The 17,762-nt window shown below is 44.5% G+C and overlaps 1 protein-coding gene across 2 annotated transcripts in view; it reads right to left on the reverse strand.

Annotated features, from left to right (window-relative positions):
* Adamts17 (ADAM metallopeptidase with thrombospondin type 1 motif 17) overlaps positions 1-11,105 on the reverse strand; it is a 347,197-nt gene extending 336,092 nt beyond the window's left edge. For both annotated transcript variants that reach the window (XM_076848849.2, XM_076848848.2), the window contains exons 1-2: positions 11,027-11,105; positions 10,200-10,570 (exon numbers count right to left, since the gene is read on the reverse strand). In XM_076848849.2, the coding sequence (XP_076704964.1) occupies positions 10,200-10,570; positions 11,027-11,105 (450 nt within the window). The remainder of the gene's footprint in view (positions 1-10,199; positions 10,571-11,026) is intronic.
* Positions 11,106-17,762: the final 6,657 nt, after the last annotated feature.

Genomic DNA, 17,762 nt, shown 5'->3' on the forward strand with positions numbered 1-17,762 from the left:
TTAGAATTAAATACAAAGACAAGAAGGTCAATCTGATTTGTAGTATTAAGTGCTTTGTGATGGGGACTTGTGCATTATTCCTCCAGAATGAGTAATAGTTAAGAGAACTTGGCAGAATACCTAATGGATTAGATTTGCAATTTTAACTTAGAGCATATCATTGATTTAGACTTGTGATTTTAAGATCTTTTAGGTTACAAATAGTATTAGAATGTGTAGAAGACCTTAGGCCTTCTCATGTTTATAAGACTAAGTTATTAGGCTTATAAGAATGCCTAAATACTTATGAAAAGTTTCTTTTTTTAACTAGACATCCAATGAACTTGAAAATAAAAATCAAAATGTTTCTCAGAAGACTGTTTTTTCAAAATGTTTAAAAATTGTAAGTGACATTTGTAAATGGGGTCAAATGTTTCAAAATCCTCTTTAAAAATAACTGCAAAATTGCGCTAAGATTATAAGATTTGTAAATTAAATGAAATCTTTAAAAAAACTAGGATTTTTAATTTGTTGCTTAAATGAAGTGAATTTTAACTCTGGGGGGGGGAGAGGAATTCAGTGCATAGAACTTTCCCCTCCCTGGGAACCAATGCTAACAGCATTGCTCATTCTTGCCCCAGACACCTGCTGCAAGCTTTCCATCTTGTTCACGAGGGAACTTAGCAACAAGGTGGAATTAACAAGTAAACTTTCCACAAACGCTTGATTAGGCTGGAGAAGGAGCTGGTGTGTACACTGGTATGTGCAATGTCCCCTCTCCTAGGTCATACCTCCAGACTGTCTTAGCTGGCTCAGATTGGTATTAAGAGGTCATGGACACCTTTCTTTTCTCTTACACCATTACTTTTCAAAGCTATAACATACTAAACCAGTGATCCTCAAACCCTTGCATGCACCAAAATCACAAAGAAGTCCAAAGTGGACTTAACAATGCATTTCTAACAAGTCCCCAGATGACACGAACACGGCTGGACCAGGAACCACACACTTGGAGAAGCACTGTTCTCTGCACAGCATTACAATTCCTCCAGGCTCAACTATGGTATAGATCTCACTCAAGTCAAATGAGATAGATCACCCTCCATTCTAAAAAGATGCACCAGTACCAAGCCCCTTAGGAAGTAAATGAGATCAACTCATAAGATCACCTACAATCTTTAGTCCCCAAGATACAGGGTGAGACCAAACTTACCGCTCTAAGCAGATTTCAAGGTTTCTATTTCATTAGAACTTTTGCCAAGAATAACTCACAAATTTTACGGCCCAAATAAAACTGTCTCAAAGTGGCACTGTGTAACCTGCAGGAGAGCCCAGCTTCCTTCCCTCTCCTTTGAAGTGAAAACTTGAGTTTCGTATCCTGGGATACTTTGGAGAAGTTGAAGAAATGAAGGCAGAGGAGCTGTGGCAGGATGTACAGGGCTCCACCCCCCCCCCCCCCCCCCCCCGCCCACCAGATGTGCTTTAAGAAGCCGAAGTGCGGACACTAGAAAACAACTGGCCAAAACTTCCATGGTTCAGATATAGAGAGGTTATGCATGGGATGGAGCCCCACACAGAATGAGCCCCATGTCTCTGGAGGATGTACTCAACTCTAACAACAGGCTGGACTCTTCTGGAAATATCCTGGCTATGGAAGGTCCAAGGCAGCCACCCTCCTGAGTCCTGAACTTTCAAAGCCAATTTTATCAATCAGTTTAGTGTTTGCATTCACAAGCTCCAGTGCAAAAATCAGCTAGCAGTGAGCTAGCTGTTTTGGGGACAGGGAGATCTCTCCTTGGTGTGAAATCCTACATATACATATTCAGAAGCAAAATCTAGCTCCTTGGGGAGGTTTTTCTCTAGAGTGTCTTTTCTGGACAGTCTCACAGATTTCCATTCATTCAGGCAAGAAAATGGCAATACAGGTGAGAAACAGATAAACTGAATACTGATCTGTATTCTATCTCATAGCCCTTTATTCTGTTGGGCCCTAAACCTTGAGCCAGGTTGTGGCCAGGACTAGCGCCTAAGAAAAAGGAGCTGCACAAATCTCTTACCCGGGGGCTGGCACATGGAAAGGCCCACACTATCCCCTTTTGTTGTGGTTTGGATGTGAGGTGTTCCCCCAAAGGCTCAAGTGAGAGACAATGCAAGAAGGTTTAGAGGAGAAATCATTGGGTTGGGAGAGTCTTAACCTAATCAGTGAATCAATCCCCTGATAGGGATTAACTGAGTGGTAATTGAAATGGTAGGGTGTGGCTGGAGGAGGTGGGCACTGGGCTATGGCTTTAGGGTATGTATTTGTATCTGGCAAATGGAGTCTCTCTGCTTTCTGATCATGATGTGAGCTGCTTCCCTCCACCACACTCTACTGACATGATGTTCAGCCTCACTTGAGCTCCGAGGAATGGAGCCAGCCTTCTATGGACTAAGACCTCTAAAACCATGAACCCTCAAATAAACTTCTTCCTCTACAGTTGTTCTGATCAAGTCTTTTAGTCCCAGTGGTGAAAAGGCTGACACCTTCCTAGGTGTGGCTTGCTGTTGCTAGACTCCCTCAAGTATCTCTAACACTCACCTCGTCCACACATTACCAGTGATAAAAGTTCTGTAGAAAAGTTTGTTCCATAAATATGTACACTTAGTATGGGTCAAAAAAAAAATTTCCCCAACCCCCTTCCTCTATTCTGCTGGTCTTCCTTCTATTTTTTTAAATTTATGCATAATAATTATACATAAAAGTAGAAAATAGGGAGAAGGAAGTGAAGGGGAAAGGAGAAGTACTGTGGATTAAAATGGAGCAAATTGTTACATGCATTCATGAATAAGTCAAAATGAACCCCACTATTATGTATGACTAGAGTGCTAATGGAAACATTAAAAAAAAATTTAAAAACTTTTAAAGTGTCACTGTGTCCCTCTCCAACAATCTTGCCCAAAGTTCTCACCAGCCCTCATCTCTCCTTGACATCCTCTCTTCTCCCAATAAATCCTCCTTCTCTGCAGTCCATTACCCAACACCATGATATAGGAATACTTTCACAAACTAATAATTTGTTCTTCTGAAATAGGATCAGAATTTCTCCTCCATAGTTTCCAATGTTCCATATTTTCCAATATCACAATTACTTGAAAAACTAATAGGTTGCCTAAAGTACCCCTTGCTTGGTGGTTTTCATCCCTGGCTGCATATAGGAACTGCCTGGATAGCCCTGAAGACCTCTGATGCCAGGCCAAATGGGGTATAAGACTAGCAGTGATTTTTTTTTTTTTTTAAGTTCACCAAGAGATTTCAATGTACAGCCAGAGACAAGAACCACTGCCTTAGCTTTTAACAGGGTGCTAGAGAACCTGGCCACCTAGTACCTTGACTTCAATGCCTGGAAGTACCTGAATTTGGAACCTGGGTCTTTCTCTGACTGTGGGGTTCTGCCCACTGCCCTGGCTTCTAGTCAATTGCTGCCCCATGGCCCTCAGAGCTAAGCAGGGATGCTTAGAATTGTGTTAATCTCACAGTCACCATCTATTCTGAGAAGACTCATGGAAATGCTCCTCCAAGGCCTCCACTGTTCCAAGAGGACAGCAAAGAAATATCATTAATGAGGCTGGAATTGGCTGCATTCAATGCAAATGGCTTCCAATATCATCTGCACAGACAGAGACCTGGGAAGGAATAAATGTCCATGGCAGACAGAACCAGCAGCCCTGAGGCCATCTGGCTTTAAGGGAAACCATAATCCCTCAGGGAAACAATGCTCTTAGGTATTTTAGGTTTTTGCAAGATTGGATATCCTACATGAAAGAATTGTGGGTCAAATAAAATGTTTCAGGTATAACCTGATATTGTAACAGGTCTGAGCAGTCACATTTCAGCTCTCTTTATTCTGAGTCCTTGCTCTGAAGGTTTCTGGACCATCTTAAGAAAGTATTGCTAACCCCACTTCATGCCCCAAGCAGGGCTAGTTTCCAATTCCATGTGCAGAACACTTGAAAGACAGAAGTTTTAATCACCTCCTAACATGAGCACTGCCTCGCCACATAACACAGGAAATACATTTAAGATACTGTAAAGAAAATCTGTCACAAGTGCACCCTAGAACTGAAGGTCGCCCCTCTGTGGGAGGGATGAAGCCATAAGATTTGGTTGAAATCACCTTCCTCTAAAGGCCCCTGTGAGCCTTCCCAGCTCTTCTTTGGAAGGCTTTAGGTGCTCTGCTAACCACAGTGGGCCTGGGGTCACCTTCTCTATGTGTAGATGGGTTGGAACAGGTAGTTAGAGAGGCCCCAGCCAATGGGATGGTGAGTTTGTTCTCTCTGTGGGCAAATCTGCTTCCAAGGAGAAAAAGAAGACTGGTGACTGCAGACCTGCCTCGGACTCTCTGGTGGGCCTCAGCAGGGTCTATGGGGACTCACATGGTGGCCATGGGAGAAATGTCCCCATCTCCCTACTCACGCAGGTATGAGGGGCTTCCCAACCTGCTCCTCTCTCAAAGCACCACTTGAAGTTCCCCTGATAGTCTAACTGCTGCCTGTGAAAGTGCAAAACACCTAAATGCAGACACTTGTCTTCTAAAGCCAGCCTCCCCTTGGGATTAGAGGGGTCACTTGCTGTGATATCTCCTTATTCCCATCTCTACCTCATCCACCCAAGGCCTAATCCTAGTCACCGTGTGTCCCCAAATATACCCTCACCACATACTGCTATCACCAGGACTCTCCAGATGATTACTGACAAAGTTCTCTATCCTCTCTGGGCTAGTGGTCCTGGATGTCATCTCAAGCCAGCAGCAGCAGTATCTGGAAGCTTGTTAGAAAGGCAAGTTCTCAGGCCCTCCCCTGACTTTTGACCATAGTTACAGCTTAGCAATCAGCTTAATAAACCCTACGGGGGAATGCAATACTGGCTCAAAGTTGAGAACCGCTTCTTTAAGATAAATTCTAGATGGCTTAGGTTGGCACCCAGGGCACCACCGCATTTAACCTGAACACCTATCCATTCATCCCCTAAAACCACCACCCAAACCCCTTATTGCATGGTCAACTTACGGGTCCTTTATCTCCAGACAGCCTGTATCTCTTGGGCAGCCTTGCCAACACTCCTTCTTTCCAGAATCCTAGGGCTACTTCAGCTTCAGCCTTTCTTCTCTCTGAGCCTCCACCCTACCTGGCCTCAGTGGCCTAACCTTCTCCCAGAGTCTCGGTCAAGCCCCTATAGCTTGTCCACCCTGTATGCTCTACTGTTCTACCCAGCAGGCTCTGACGCAACTTCCTTCCATGTGTATCTCGACCACCTTCCCAGACTGGGCCCACATTGTATTTCTCTCTGAGCCTTGCTGGGAGCCTACCAGAGTATTCTGCACACATCAGGTGTATGATAACAAACTGTTTATTGAAGCAATAACCTTGAACGACTGATTTGTAACTGGAAAAGTCTGGAAACGGCCTGTAGGACTAGAGAAGAAACCCGTTTTTAAAGCCTTAATGTCACAGGTACTCACTAAATTATTTCACTGACTGAATCTTGTTCTGTTCCATCAATAGCCATGCGCGACTGATGTTATTTATCTCTTGTATGGCTGCAGGTAGGGAGGTTCAAAAGAGTAAAGTGACTCACTCAAGGTCACAGCCCTCCACCCCCAGCAGTGCAGTTTCATTTCTTAAGCAACAAGAGTGTGACCATGAATCCATGTGCTGGGCATAGAAGCATGCACAACGAAAGGTTAACCAGAAACTGTGTGGTTCCCTCAGACCCAAAGGCTACAAAAACATCTCCCATCACACTCGTCCAAGGTCAGGCAGCTGTAGCATTCCAGCATTCAGGAAATACACTTCAAGAATGCAATCAGTCTAAAAGGATTTCTTCAGTTCATTACCCTACCTTGTACTTCTTTTTTTTTTTTTTAATGGTGCCAACTAAATAAAAGTTCAAAGTGGGGAAATCTAATTGAGTGCCCTAGGTCATGTTCATGGGCAGTGGTTCAGAAAGAAGCTGAAGGCTGTTTTCCTAAGAGGTTTTGCCCAGCTCCGAAAAGCTGCAGGTAGATAAAGCACCTGAGCAATGACAATCAGGAAGGGAAAAGAGTACGGAGGATGAGAGGTCAAAGGGGATAAGAAGCCACCATGAGGCTGGCCTTGTTATTTTCTGAATGGAGTTCTCTTTAATTCTTTTACACTGCAAACTTCAAACTGTCTTTTGCCCTTCTTCTATTATAAAGCTCTAAATATATGCCTTGTGTTTTACAAATATGTTTATCCTGTACATGATCAATTCTTCAGCAATATGAACCAATCACTTTGGACAATATGCTTTCCTCAGACCTAGATCCATAACAATGTGCTATGATGTAGTTTGGTCCATTTACTTCCATCCAAATGGTCTCCACATCATAAAACTTTTGCCAAGACTCACTGCTACTCAACTGTACTGGATGAAGTAATGCTGTATTATAAAGCTGGGCAATTTTCTCACTCATCAACCAAAGCTTTTGATAAAATTCTCAAGAGTGAGGCAGCAATTCCTCTGCCTCCCAGGGGAGATATAACTGCAGGCTGCCCTCTTGAGAATGGGGTTCTCAGCCTCTTCTAACCTCACTGACTTCTGACTTGGCTGGAAGAACTCAGCTCCCATCTATCCCAGTCCAAACTATACTCTTTCCCCCATTATCTAAGGCTCCCAAGTGGCCTGGAAGAGCTGTACAAAACTATAAGAACCACTACCAATGACAAGCCACAAAATGGCCCCACACTCTCCAGTTGGGCTGACCCATCAGATTAAGGGTGAGCTGATCACCAAGCCAACCCACTGACCAATCGAGCCCACAGAGATTCCAATAAAGTGTTGTGTGGTAGGTGACTATGACTCCAGAGGAGGTATGCCCTGGGTAATTTCTACCCCTTTCTCCATCTTTCTGGGGTGACTTATTAATTTTCTATAGCTCCAAAATCCTTGGAGTTCTGTCTGGTCCCAACACCTCACACACAGTACACCCTTGCCCAAGAAGAGATGGACAGATTCTGGTGGGTGGCTTCCCAGAGTCTGAGAATACTCTTTGAAGGAAAGTGGCCACTGCTCAGCAGTCCAAACCCAGTGGTGGAGCCTCCAGCCCTTCCTTCCTCTCTCCTCACTTTGCCTAAAACAAGTCCTTATCCATTCATTTCAGACAAGTGGCAAAGGAGTCCTTTCAGAGACCAACACTCCTCACTCTATGCCTTAAAGGGCTGCTCCTCCCGCCTTCTCTACCTACAAAGTTAAACTGGATTCCAATTCTTCTGGCCTTTCACGATCTGGTGCTTTTGTCAGAGGGTAGCTAATCCAAACTTTATGTAAATTTATTTGGAGTACAGATACCTTCCTCACATACCTTGTTCATTGCTTCGACATTATACAGTTATAGGAAATCTTCCAAAAGTTTACGCTATGTCTGAAAACCCCTTCAAATATAAATAAAATAAAGAAGCATAAACAGAAAACAATTAATCCTCGAGCCTGGGGTCTTTGAAGTCCCAAAAAGTGCAGCTGGGAGAGCCTTCAAGATAAGACAGAGTGGAAACACCATAGGCCCATGCCTCTAAATACCATCAAAAGAGGGGGCAGAACTGAAGGCATGATTTATTCCTCATAAACAAGTAATGATATATACTAATAATGAGTCATTAAATAGATACCCAACATCTCTGGGCACAAACAGCAAGGATTTCATGCAAAACAGAGCAGAACCTGTGTTCCTCCTGCCCCTGCAATGGACCCTACCATTTAGAGACATTAAATACAGAACTTACAAGCAATTAAAATGATACTCAACATCCAGAATACAGTTTCGGAGAGCACAGTCACATCCATTTTTTATATACCATTCACAGCTGCTTTCACACTACAAGGGGAGTGTTGAGAAGTTGTGACAGAGGCTATACGGCCGGCAAAGTCTAAAAATATTTTCTCTCTGGTCCTTCACAGAAAAAAAAATTGCCAACTCCTAATCTATACAATTCTTTAGATACAGGGAGGTGCCCCATCCATAGCCACCAAAAATAATCTACTTGATAGCCTGCCCTTTTCATACCTTGTAGCTCAGCCTCCTCAGACAAACAGACAAAGGCACACTCACCACACAAAACTCCATGACACTGGTTTCTAACAGGTCAAGAGCGACTGACACGTTACCACCTTGAGAACCACAACCACAGATGGAGAGAGGCACAGACTTGGTGAGCCTATGCTCTGTTGCTTTGTTTTCTTTGCCCTCCAGGACCACTTTGCCACCAAAAGGGCCATTCCAAGTCACCCTACTGTCTTCTTTCCTCCTGCCTTCAGCACTTTGACTACTTGGAAAGAAGTGCCCAATGTCCAGCTCACATGGAAGGATGGGATGAACAAGGCAGACTAAACAACAGCAGTGTCTGCTCAAGCTGGAACTTAAAATCTAAAAAATCTAAGAGGTCCACCCGCAACTGGCACAGGGTGAACTCAGTCTCTTGGCTGGGTTCCCTTATGTAAAGCACAGCGCCCTCACATGGTGTCAAAGGGAAGGGCAGTCTTCCTGAAAGGGCTCAGATGCCATCTGTGAGGAGGCTCAGCATTCACTCTGCAAGGACTTTAAATCAATGTTATCCAGATTTTCAGCCTCAGCTCCTTCACAGATAGCTCCTCGTTGGAAACTTTACACCAAGAAGTATAAACTCTGACCTCTACAGAAACTCACTAAACCGCAGCAAATGGGATTCAGATGTTTCCATGTACAGTACAGTGATGTGACCTAGACTTGAAACACTTTGGCAAAAACAGGAAAAATGATGTGGGCCTTTGAGTCCCTCCCAGAACATGATACAGCCTTGACCCGAGCCCTATGGTGATCTGAGCCTTTCTCACTCCTAGTTAAGCCTCCTCACCCACATCCCACATTCTCTGACCCTGTTCCACATTAACTACCAAGCCCCCTTCATTCTATATCCTTTTCCTCGTTTTACCAAAGCAGCCCATTTCTCCCAGTCAAGCAAAAATGGATCACACCTTAAAATCAGAATTCAGAAAATGTCGGAAAGAAGAACTAGGCTGATCCCAGGAATTACATGCTCCCAAAGTGCTGAGAATAAAGCAGAAGCCTCACATAAAAACTTGGACCCCAAAGCTTTCTGGCTTTACTGCAGATTCCTGATGACTTGCTACAGACTACATGGGAAGGGCCAGAGAATTTCAGATGGTGGTATAAGATAAAAGGAGATAGGGGGAGCAGTGTCTTGTGGGCCTGGTAAGGACAGACACAAAATAATATCAGAAATTGCCTCCCCAGAGGACAGTTGTGACAAAAGACAGAGAAACAACCCATGCACTTCATTCTCTGAGTTGATACCAAGCTTTGTAGGGGGCAGCCCATCTGCCAACCATGTGCACTCCTTGGGGGCATCACTGAGAAGCTGAGAAGTGTTTGGCTGGGCACCAGTGTAGTCAAAAGATTAAGTATGAGCACAGGCGGAGCAAAGTACACAAGAATTCTCCCAGCCCACTGAGTACTTGTCACAGGTGCCTCAAATAAATATAACAGGGCAGGATATTAGGGAAAGGAGGACTTTGGGAAGCAGAGACATGTTCTTAGCATCAATATAAGAACACAGTGATCCTTGTTGGAGCAGGATGCCAGATAAATGCCTGTTAATGGTACAGAAAACAAGGATACTGATAATTCTTCCTCTCCTGGTTCTGACCTTTCAACAAGAATGGGGTTAACCATGATTGCCTGGGATCCCCTCCAAACTTCCTTTTCCTAGTATTAAAGGAAATTCAAAAGCACAAAAGGACTATCTACTCCCCTACACACCAACCCAGAATAAATGGGATACAGACATAAAAGTGTTCTAGTGACAGGCATACATACACACCTGTGAAAATGCAGTGTTCTCTACACCTGAGCAAAATGTGCCTCACAGTCAGGGGTCTGACAGTTTCAAGTGCACTCTCCTGGGGGATCCGCAGCTCATTCCTATGCAACCCCACCTCCGCCATATTCTGATAATTGAATTCTTCCCCTCCCATCCCCTTCCCTTACAAATCATCAGGAAGGTCTGGAGGGATGGGGGGTAGGGTGGGAAAGGAAACAGAAGGTTCTCTCCAGTTCCTCTGAAGGCTGGATTTTCCCGCCAAGGAGTCCCACCCCAGCCCTCCTCGAAGACCACCCGGGCGTCGCAACAAACCGGCCAGGCAGACCCGGAGGGGACGCGGGCAGTACCAGGCCGCCGGCGGCGCCACAAGCGCTGAGCGAGACCAGGGAGCCTGGGTGGCCGAGTACGCGGCCAGAGTAGAAGCACAGTTCCGCTGGGCGTCCGCTGTGCCGGTCTGCACCCGCCTCCTCCACCTCGAAGCCGCTGGACAGAAAGCGCAGGTCGCGACGCAACTGCAGGTACAGGTCGCGCCCGAAGGCCGGCAGGTGCAGCAACAGGGCTCGTTCTCCTGGACGGGCGCGCGGGGCGGCTGGGGGTGCGCGGGGACGCCGCCGCCGTCGAGGCCCCGGAGCTCCTGGCAGTGGCGGCAGGTGCACGTCGCTGGGGCGCACCCGCCACGGGAGCACCACCTCCACGTCGGCCGCCGCGTCGCCTACAGCTGCCGGGAAAGAAAAGACGCGTCAGCGCGGTGGGGCCAGCCTGGACGCCAGCCCTCCAGCCGGTCGGCCGCCGCGCGCCGGGTCCAGCTCGGGGCTCGCCGCGCCAGCTAGGGCGCAGCACCGCCGGGATCCGGCACTTCCTTCCCTCAGCTCCTCCTGGCACCTCCTAGCCGGCCAGCCCCTCGTCCGGCCCCCGCCAGCCGAGGAAGGTCTCCCGCGCGGACGCCCAGCACCTCCGGAGACGGCGCCGCGGTATGGGCGTGCAGAGAACCGGCGCCGGTGCGCTCTGCCAGGAGCCGCCAGGAGCTGCCCGGAGCCCGGTCCTCCGCGGCGGCCCGTGCCTCCTTCGCCCGGGACTCTGTCAGCGGTCCACCCGCTGCACTCGGGACGCGCGGATGCCTCCGAAGGGCAGAGGGAAGGTGGTGGAGAGGAGGGGAGATGAAAGGGGGCGCTACCTGTGCCCGGATCCAGACCCCAAAACAGCAGCAGCAGCAAGGGTAGGACCAGGGGAGGCAGCAGGGCGCCGTCACACATGGTACTTGGGACGAGCAGCCCCCGGGACCGTGGCGGCAGAGCAGGAGCGCGCGAGGCAGCGGCGCCAGTCGGAGTGAAGCCCTGCAGCCTTTGGAAAAAGTAATTAGCGCTGCGGACAAACCCAACGTGGTAAATCCAAAGCCCCGCCTTTCCCTCAAAAAGCAGGAGGTGATTGGCCATTTACTTCACTCTGCCCCGCCTCCTCTCCCCCTATTGGTTAGAATGGGTCGAAACCAAAGTGCGTAGTTAGGTTGTAAGCACTTCTTACACGTGGTTTCTGGGCAATAGCCCGGACGCGACACCAGGTGGCAGGCACGAGCCAACCGGGACGGTGTGATCCTACAGGAGCTGGGAGAATACTGGCCTAGTCTTCAGAATTTGTCCTCATTTTGCAACTATCTGAGCTGCTCCTCAGCTTCCCAGGAAGATTTGCCAGAAATCGTCCCGGCCAACCGTTTCCATCTACAAAAACATACTCTCTCTGCATCTAAAATAAAACCAATTTTGATTGTTTGCTACTGGAAAGGCTCCCAGACACACCTGAGTTCACACCTGATAGCAGTATCCTTGGTGTTTATCCAAACCCTTCACACCTCCTGCAGTCTTTATCTTCACAGAAGCCAGGGCACACCCACTCTCAGAATGGGAAACTAAGAAATAGAGTACTTAATGAGCTCCACTTAAGTTTCAGGGAGTTTCTGTTAGGACAAAGGCTAGAATTCCTGATCTGACTTCCTGCCAGGTGTTGTTCATTGTTAGCAGCCAGAACCCTTCAAAAGAAGCAGGACAACGACAACGTATTAACCTAGTTTTACAGGTTAGGAAACTGAAGAACAAAGTAGCAAAGACTAGACTTGAACCCAAGTCTTTCAGCAACAGAAGAATTATGTTCCCATCAGAATATAACAGGTCTGCAGGAGATTGCTTGAGCATCTTGAAGAATGTCTCATAGATAAAGCAAAGCATGATTAATGGAAAGAAATTATACCAGTCAAGGTTTCCCCTCCTTTTCCTGTTCTATTCTTTCCTGTTTTCTCAAAAAACAAAGGTGACAGTCCCTACCAAACTCTGCTTAAGGTCTCAGAGTCTACATTTCATCACCATGTTATATATCATCAGAAAGCATCAGAAAGTCCAGCTTCCCAGGTTTAATGAATTCCAAGAGTGGACTGTGGCCCTCCACAGAGGCTTTTCATAGAGGTGTTGGAGGTCTACCCACTGCTCCAGTGACTGCCACCTCTGCTTGGCAGCTGCAGTTCCTTGGAACATGGGCCCAGGTCCTACTATGGGCCAGATTTTGGAACTTTGTTTCTCTCATTTGACTGTGTTCTGGTCAGTAGCCTCAGCCATCTGAAAATTCAGCAGCATTTTCTGGCAGCACAAGAAGTCATGGTGTAGCTTTTAGCAAAAAGAGCCACTTCAAAGATCTGCCATTGAAAGCCATGGAGTATGAGCCACATCACTTCACAAGACGATTACTTCTGCCTTTGGAGTCAGCCTAAAGTAGTCATTGTCAAGTCATTGTCAGTTTTCTATCAGATGATTCTCAAGTGCTAAAGCAAACCCACAGGGATATGATAATTAAAACAAATGCAAAACAACATTTCATCCCCAGACTGACCAAAACTAAAGTGCTTGGATATATCAAGTAATGGAGAGGACAATTTCCTGCCCTCAGGTGGAAGTATAAATCAACAGACACTTTGACAAACAATTGGGCAAACTAGTAAAACTAAAAATGCTCACACACTACAACTGTATTAATTATTCTAGTTAATCACCCCAGGGAAACATTGGCACATGTACAAAGCGTGATCACCATAGCCCCTCAAAGAATAAAAACCTGAGCTGGGGATATAGTCAGTGGTAAAGTGCTTGCCCAGCATGCACCAGGTCCTGGGTTCAATCTCTAGTACCATCAAAAAAAAAAAAAAAAAGAGAAATTGCAAAAGCCTGAATGTCTTATCAGTAGATAAATGGCCACTAGAAAACTATGCGTCAATTAAAAGAATTGTAAAAACCTCTTACATGTAACAACATGGACAGATCTTCAAAATCAGCTATCAATTTTTTTTAAAAAGTGAAGTTGCAGAATGATGCAAAGTGGTCAAGTGTCCTCCAGATTCACCAGCCAGAAGTCAGGATTGATTCCACCTATATAACCTGAGGTGCAGCTGCTCCCCAATGCTGCATAAAGTGAAGGCTATATAATATGGCCCAAGGCAAAACTGAGACATGATTTGCCATATGCTTCTGCAAATCATGGAGCCTAACAGCAATCTCTGCTGGAGTTCATGATGACTTACTAGCAGAGAATATGATTTATTTTTCAAAATTTTAAATTGTCTTCAAATGCCTGGACAAAAGAGAAAGTCAGCCCTGCAAAGCACATAACACTGAATACAACTACTGTTTTGAAAACTGGCATTGCCAAAATGCACTGAAGTCCTTCAGCACCCATATACTGTATGATTTTAGGCAATTCAACTTCCTGGTGAACTTCTCAAGATAAGTTAATTGGGAAATATCAGAAAAGCATTTGATAAAGTAATAATTTGAGTTTTTGAAAAGTTGATCTTATCCTTGCAGAAAGTGTCTGCTTCCTGCAAGGGACACAGACACTTTCTGACGATGGTATCACACCATACCCAGAGAAGAGCCCAGTCGTCCTATGTTGTGGGACATATCATATGTGTCTGACATATCTCAAAGTGGCCTCAATTAAAATGGGCTTTATAAATCCACCATGGGAATCCAGCCCCTTTGTGGTAGCAATAAGTGAAACTTCTAGGTGAGCAACAGTGGCCAGGGGTTTATATTTAACCTAGTAGCTTAACTTATAAAAAGCATTTATCCTCAAAGGTCAAGGAAAAAGCATTAGTAACTGCATTCATTAATTCATTCGTGCTTTAGTTTCTTCAATACCTTTATTAGTGCCTATTTTTTATGTGCCATGAACTGAGGTACCAAATGAGGAGTCATTAGCACATGAATTGCACCCTTCCCCCCCCCCTCGCAGTCTACTACAGAAGCTTCTCTTATAAATTAAACACTCTTGCAGGTGCTGGGGATTGAGAGATGCAAAAATAACTACTGCTCTCTGCTTTATCTGGTGAGAAAAGACATGAGTAAGGAAATAATTATATGGGCATGTAAAATTATTCATCTGCTGTGTAAAACAGTATCGCTGTTCTGAAAAAAACAATCAAACTTAAGAGTCCATCAATTCCACTTTTTTTTTTTTTTTTTTTGTACCAGGAGTTGAACTCAGGGTGCTTAACCACTGAGCCACATCCCAGAGCTTTTTATTTTATTTATTTATTTATTTATTTATTTATTTATTTATTTATAGACAGGGTCTTGCTAAGTTGCTTAGGGCCTTGGTTTAAGTTGCTAAGGCTGACTTTGAACATGTGATCCTCTTGCCTCAGTCTCCTGCGTCACTGGAAATACAGGCATGCACCATCACACCAGGCTTCACTTACTATGTATCTAAAATAATTAAAAACAGAGACTCAAACAGATATTTGCACACTCATGTTTAGAGCAGCTTTATTCACAGCGGCAAAAAAGATGGAAGCAACCCAATTGTTCATCAGTGGATGAGGGGATAAACAAGATGGGGCACACACATACAGTAGGACATGATTCAGCCTTTAAAAAGAAGGAAATTCTGACACACACTACAACATAGAGTCCTGAGAACATTATGCTAAGTGAATACACCAGTCACAAAAAAACATACTGTATGATTCCCCCTATAGAAGTAACCCAGAATAATCAAATTTATAAATTTGATTATTTATAAATTTGGTTTCCAGAGACTGGTATAGGGGGGAAATTGTGTTTAGTGCATATAGAGTTTAAGTTTGGAGTGATGAAAAAGTTCTGGAGATGGATATTGGTAATGGTTGCACACTAATGTGATGTACTTAACTGCCACTAAACTTAAAATTTTTTAAATGACAAATTTTATGTTGTGTAGCTTTTATTTCAGTGTTTTTTTTATTGTTTTTTATTTTTTATTGTTGCTGTGATCTCACTTCATTTTATGCACAAAATGCCTTGTCCTAATTTTGTGGAATGGTGGGGCTTAATATCATTTCACAGAAGAAGGAAAAAGGTTTTGAAAGAGATCACAAACAACACAGCAAGCAACCAAAGTCCCTGAGGATAGCAATGGCATTGTGAAGCTTGAGGATGCTGAGGAAAGGATAACTCAACTTCCAGGTCACAGGTTGCAGGTCCAAGCAACATGCCATGCTTCCAACTGACCGAGCTCTAAACTTCCCAGCTTGCCCACCTGCCTCCTGTGAACAGCTCTAATTTGATTGATCTTTTCCAATCATGTTTTTTAGAACTGGTCATGTTTTCAATAAATGAGGTTTTCAAGAAGGCTGATTATCTTGACTCTCTTGGGCAAGGCACACACAGCTGTCCTGTTTGAATGAAGGCAGCTATCATTCTGGGCATTCGTGCAGTTGAGAGCAGACTGCCCCTAAATCTGCACAGCTTGGGCTCAGTGCAGCCATGTTCAAAGCCAGCACTCAGAGCCCAAAGTCAGACTGGGCAGAGGACAAAGAGGACTGAGGGCACTTAGAATAAACTTGACTTTCTTAAATTCCCCACTTAGGGCTTACTTTAGCTGGTGATTGGTATAATCAGGTACCAAGACCACAATACTGTTGGCAAAATGCCAGGGGCCATACAGACTCGGCCGTGGGTCTCAGCATGTGTGTAAACTTGCTCTGTTCATAGGGGGAAGACATCCTGTAACTCTAAAGCTTACTCAATGCAGAAGAAAGATTGATGATCCAAAGAGAGAATTCCACCATGACAGCCTCCTATTATCCTTGGGTATATGCTCCAAGAGCCCCAGTGAATGTCTGAAACTGTGGCTAGCACCAAACCCTATACATTTTTCCATATACATATAAAGGAAAAGAGGATATATATCAGATATGTGTGTATGTGCTATGCTAAAGTTCAGCTTATAAAGTAGGCACAGTAAGAGAGACCTAACAATAACTAATAATAGAATAATTATAACAACAAAGTGTAGTAAAAGTTATGTGAATGTGCGTTCTTGTTCACTCTTTCTCTATTCCAAATCTCTTATTATAGAACACAAGCACTTTGATACCTTGACAGTAGGTCTGATAACTGAAATAGCTACTAAGTGACTTAGTCCTGGGAAGTTTATACACCTAGATACACTGGACAAAGAGACAGTTCACATTCCCCATGGGATGGTGCAGGTCGGTGCAAGTTTCCATCACCTTGCACAGACTGGCAAAGCAACTAAAACTCATGAATTGTTCATTTCTGAAATTTTCATTTTAATACTTTAAAAATATTTTAATACTTTTTGGATCACAAATGACCAAGGATAACTGAAACCACAAAAAGCAAAACCACAAATAAAGGTGGACTAATATAAATTCACTTGGATCCTTAAATGATCAACTTACTTCCCTGACAGCCAATAAGATGCCCCTTCCTTCCAGCAGGGGGCACCCAACATCAGTCCTATCTTCCTAAACCAGGATTGGTGTGGAAAACAGGTACTGATTGCCTCCCTCCTTCAAAGCCCCATTTCCCCAATTTTTATTTCACCTCTTCCCTCCTGAGTCTGGATCCCAACCTAAATCAGACCACCTGGCCAGCATCCTAATCTCCTAAATGAATCTTGCCAACCTCTCCCTGAGGGGTCTGTGTATTCCCTTCTGAGTTCTGGGGTATTGGCAAGATCTGTTTGACCACAAATTAGTATCCTAGCCCTACAAGGTATTCCTTCCTGCCTCTGGGAATGGCCACTGTCCAAAACTTCCTGCGTTCCTCCATTTCTATTCACCCAATCAGGCCCTTTTTTTTATATTTATAGAACAAATACAAGAATAATTTTACATATTGTAGAACAAATCCAAGATACCTTTAAAACCTGATTTTTTTTTTTTAGTCTAGCTAATACTTGTCAATCATCATTGCTTCTGATGTTTCCCTAGTCCTATTCCTCCCCAACATCTTAGTTCTCCCCCCTCCCCAAGGCTACCCCACTGGGATCTTGGCCTGCCTCAGAGCTGCATGCCCCTGGCCCTCAAAGTCCCCATCCCATGTTCCCCTTTGTCTAATCCAATAAAGGGAAGGGAGAGGGGTTGGGAATGGGAAAGAGTATATTGAATTGGACGCTTTCCTACGTTCATATATGAATACAGGACCAGTGTAACTCTACATCATGTTCAACCACAAGAATGAGACCCTAATTAGAATAAGTCATACTCCATGGATGTATAATATGTCAAAATACATGCTACTGCGTTGTAGGTCTTAAAAGAAAAAATTTTTAAAAATTAAAAATAAAGTATAAACAGAATTTTTTTAAAGGCCCCATTATTGAAAATGCAACTTCATCATCCTGTCTATCTGAAGAGGGACTAGGAGAACCATCTGACAAGGAGACGAAACCTGCAGACCTCATATATGTGAATTAGCAGGATGAGAAACCTTAGTGTTAAGCATGAGCTCAGAACTTCACCTCAACTAGCTCCTCTCCTTTAAGGACAACTGAGAAAAACAATGTATTTTCTCATTCTTGTGTAATACACCTTTGCCTTCTTTGATAATTTCTCCTCTTTCAGCATTGTCCTTCAGGATCCT

Source organism: Callospermophilus lateralis, chromosome 3 (assembly GCF_048772815.1).
Source record: "Callospermophilus lateralis isolate mCalLat2 chromosome 3, mCalLat2.hap1, whole genome shotgun sequence".
Classification (NCBI taxonomy): Eukaryota; Metazoa; Chordata; class Mammalia; order Rodentia; family Sciuridae; genus Callospermophilus; species Callospermophilus lateralis.